This window comes from Staurois parvus, unplaced genomic scaffold (assembly GCF_062004578.1).
Source record: "Staurois parvus isolate SC_StPar_1 unplaced genomic scaffold, SC_StPar_1.0 ptg000335l, whole genome shotgun sequence".
In the NCBI taxonomy this organism is placed as follows: domain Eukaryota; kingdom Metazoa; phylum Chordata; class Amphibia; order Anura; family Ranidae; genus Staurois; species Staurois parvus.
The window spans coordinates 96,566-100,000 of record NW_028318131.1 but is presented as its reverse complement, the minus strand read 5'-3'; the positions used below and the strand labels follow the sequence as shown (position 1 = coordinate 100,000).

At 58.1% G+C, this 3,435-nt stretch overlaps 1 protein-coding gene across 1 annotated transcript in view; it reads right to left on the bottom strand.

Annotated features, from left to right (window-relative positions):
- The window catches only part of PRKAR2A (protein kinase cAMP-dependent type II regulatory subunit alpha), a 115,130-nt gene extending 112,049 nt beyond the window's left edge, over window positions 1–3,081 (bottom strand). Inside the window, exon 1 of the mRNA XM_089684067.1 lies at window positions 2,609–3,081. Coding sequence (XP_089540193.1) covers window positions 2,609–2,864 — 256 coding nt within the window. The 5' untranslated portion in view covers window positions 2,865–3,081. The remainder of the gene's footprint in view (window positions 1–2,608) is intronic.
- Between the last annotated feature and the right edge of the window lie 354 nt (window positions 3,082–3,435).

Here is a 3,435-nt window from a genome sequence, read left to right as displayed (position 1 = left end):
TCGCTCCGGACCTCCAAGGGCATAGAGATGATTGACGGCCATCTTTCCTTCACTGATCTCTATGCCCAGCTCCGGGATCATTGGATGGGTTCTCAGGTAAGGCTGAGAACCACTGGGCAGCGGCAGGGATCGGAGTTTTCGGGACCTGTATTGGTAATTATTTCCATATCTGCCAAAAGCTGAAGGGGTTGTTTTCAGCCAAAACGTTAGACACCAAAATTTCAGTGCACCAACAATTTGTATGGGTCCATCTGCGGAAAGCATGGGGCGTGGACCGGAAGATACCTTCTGCAGAGCCCTGTGAAAGCTGATTGGAGGGCAGAGAGACACACCCCTCCACAGTTCACAGAAACAGAGCTGAGGCTGTCAAATCAGCTGGAGGTCCCTTCCCCGTCACCTTTTATTCTCTTGGTGTCAAGGAAACCTGTCAGAGGAGACCCATGCAGATAGCAGGGGAACAAAACAGCAGAGAGAGATGACACTCAGTGCTCTTACCTGAGACAAGTACACACTACAGAGGGATATGCTTTGTTCATAGTTCATGTCTGACGTTTACAGCCACTTAAAATTGCTGCATACTTGCTCCAGGTCAGCAACTTTCTAAGGCTGGCCATACACTATACAATTCTCCTTTAGATTTACCAAAAACATACAATATATGAGGTAAAACCTAAACTATGAATTTGTATGCAATCAGGAGGGGACGTTGCACTACATAGATGACAGTAAATCTAAAGGAAACTGAACAAGAAAGTTGTATAATGTATGGCCGGCACCCAGTCCAGCCAGACGATGACAAGGCCAGCCAGAGGAACTAACCAACTCCTAGTAGACAACAGCAGAACCTATAAAACCGACCATGTACTATACCAGGTGTGGCCCTTTACTAACCTTTATCTGGCTCTTGGGGCACTATTCCTCCAACTGATACCGACAGTGGGGCATAATTCCTGACACCAATGATGGGGCACTATTCCTCCCACCGCCACCAACGATGGGGCACTATTCCTCCCACCGACACCAACGATGGGGCACTATTCCTCCCACCGACACCAACGATGGGGCACTATTCCTCCCACCGACACCAACGATGGGGCACTATTCCTCCCACCGACACCAACGATGGGGCACTATTCCTCCCACCGACACCAACGATGGGGCACTATCCCTCCCACCGACACCAACGATGGGGCACTATCCCTCCCACCGACACCAACGATGGGGCACTACTCTTCCTCCTACTGTCCACCAACCCTGAGGCCATGTTTGTTTTCACCGAGTTGTAGTCCCCCCATTACCGACGGGGCACGCTGGGAGTTGTAGTCCCCCCATTACCGACGGGACACGCTGGGAGTTGTAGTCCCCCCATTACCGACGGGACACGCTGGGAGTTGTAGTCCCCCCATTACCGACGGGACACGCTGGGAGTTGTAGTCCCCCCATTACCGACGGGACACGCTGGGAGTTGTAGTCCCCCCATTACCGACGGGACACGCTGGGAGTTGTAGTCCCCCCATTACCGACGGGACACGCTGGGAGTTGTAGTCCCCCCATTACCGACGGGACACGCTGGGAGTTGTAGTCCCCCCATTACCGACGGGACACGCTGGGAGTTGTAGTCCCCCCATTACCGACGGGACACGCTGGGAGTTGTAGTCCCCCCATTACCGACGGGACACGCTGGGAGTTGTAGTCCCCCCCATTACCGACGGGACACGCTGGGAGTTGTAGTCCCCCCATTACCGACGGGACACGCTGGGAGTTGTAGTCCCCCCATTACCGACGGGACACGCTGGGAGTTGTAGTCCCCCCATTACCGACGGGACACGCTGGGAGTTGTAGTCCCCCCATTACCGACGGGACACGCTGGGAGTTGTAGTCCCCCCATTACCGACGGGACACGCTGGGAGTTGTAGTCCCCCCATTACCGACGGGACACGCTGGGAGTTGTAGTCCCCCCATTACCGACGGGACACGCTGGGAGTTGTAGTCCCCCCATTACCGACGGGACACGCTGGGAGTTGTAGTCCCCCCATTACCGACGGGACACGCTGGGAGTTGTAGTCCCCCCATTACCGACGGGACACGCTGGGAGTTGTAGTCCCCCCATTACCGACGGGACACGCTGGGAGTTGTAGTCCCCCCATTACCGACGGGACACGCTGGGAGTTGTAGTCCCCCCATTACCGACGGGACACGCTGGGAGTTGTAGTCCCCCCATTACCGACGGGACACGCTGGGAGTTGTAGTCCCCCCATTACCGACGGGACACGCTGGGAGTTGTAGTCCCCCCATTACCGACGGGACACGCTGGGAGTTGTAGTCCCCCCATTACCGACGGGACACGCTGGGAGTTGTAGTCCCCCCATTATCGACGGGACACGCTGGGAGTTGTAGTCCCCCCATTATCGACGGGACACGCTGGGAGTTGTAGTCCCCCCATTATCGACGGGACACGCTGGGAGTTGTAGTCCCCCCATTATCGACGGGACACGCTGGGAGTTGTAGTTCCCCCATTAGCGGTGGGACACGCTGGGAGTTGTAGTCCCCCCATTATCGGTGGGACATGCTGGGAGTTGTAGTTCCCCTCCCCCCTGGGTCCTCTTACGTTCGAAGTCTGAGTCGTCCTCGTCGTCCTCCTCCTCCTCCCCGTTGGACTCGGTCTGCATCGGCTCCCCGTCGAAGTTGACCCCTCGGGTGTGAGGCCGCCCGGCCGGCCCGGCCCCATCTTGCAGCCGCTTCTCCCTCAGGCGGGTGAAGTATTGGACGGCGAACTCCAGCAGGTCGGGCGGTCTCTGGCGCAGAACCTCCACCGTGTAGCCCTGCAGCAGCTCGGTGAGGCCGGGTGGGATCTCGATGCTCATGGTCCCCCGGGGGGTCTCCCCTCTCTCTATGTGCGGACAAGGCGCTCGGGCCCGGAGGAGTGCTGGGCGGCGGTGTCTCCCCTCTGTCCCCCTCCCTCCCCCCGGGAACACACAGCGGGGCCGCTGACAGGGAGGGCTGAGGCGGCTCCGGGCTTCCCCTCACACACAGAGCCGGCACAGCACAGCGCACCGATCCCTCACAGACCGGGAGGAGGAGCGGCCGTGCGCGCGCACCCCAGCGGGAGGGCGGGAAGAAGTGGGCCGGCCCATTGGACGAAGAGGGAGGGGACGCCTTGCTGACGTCACCCCCGCCTCTGCCAGGATTTCTTTTTTTTATTTTTATTTTTTTAACATCAAATCCCTCCCACTAACGCGAGGAGTTGGCGATCGATTATTTATACAAAGGCGGGGTTATTGTCCTGAAAGACCGCCCTCCGTGACGTTTCCTCACTTCGCCGCCAAGTGTGGGCGTGGCGTAGGAGTCAAAGGGCCGCCCCGTGTGACCTTCACTACGGCGCGAAGGCGTGGCACAAGAGTCAAGGAGCCCGCCCCGTGTAGCATTCGCTGTCAC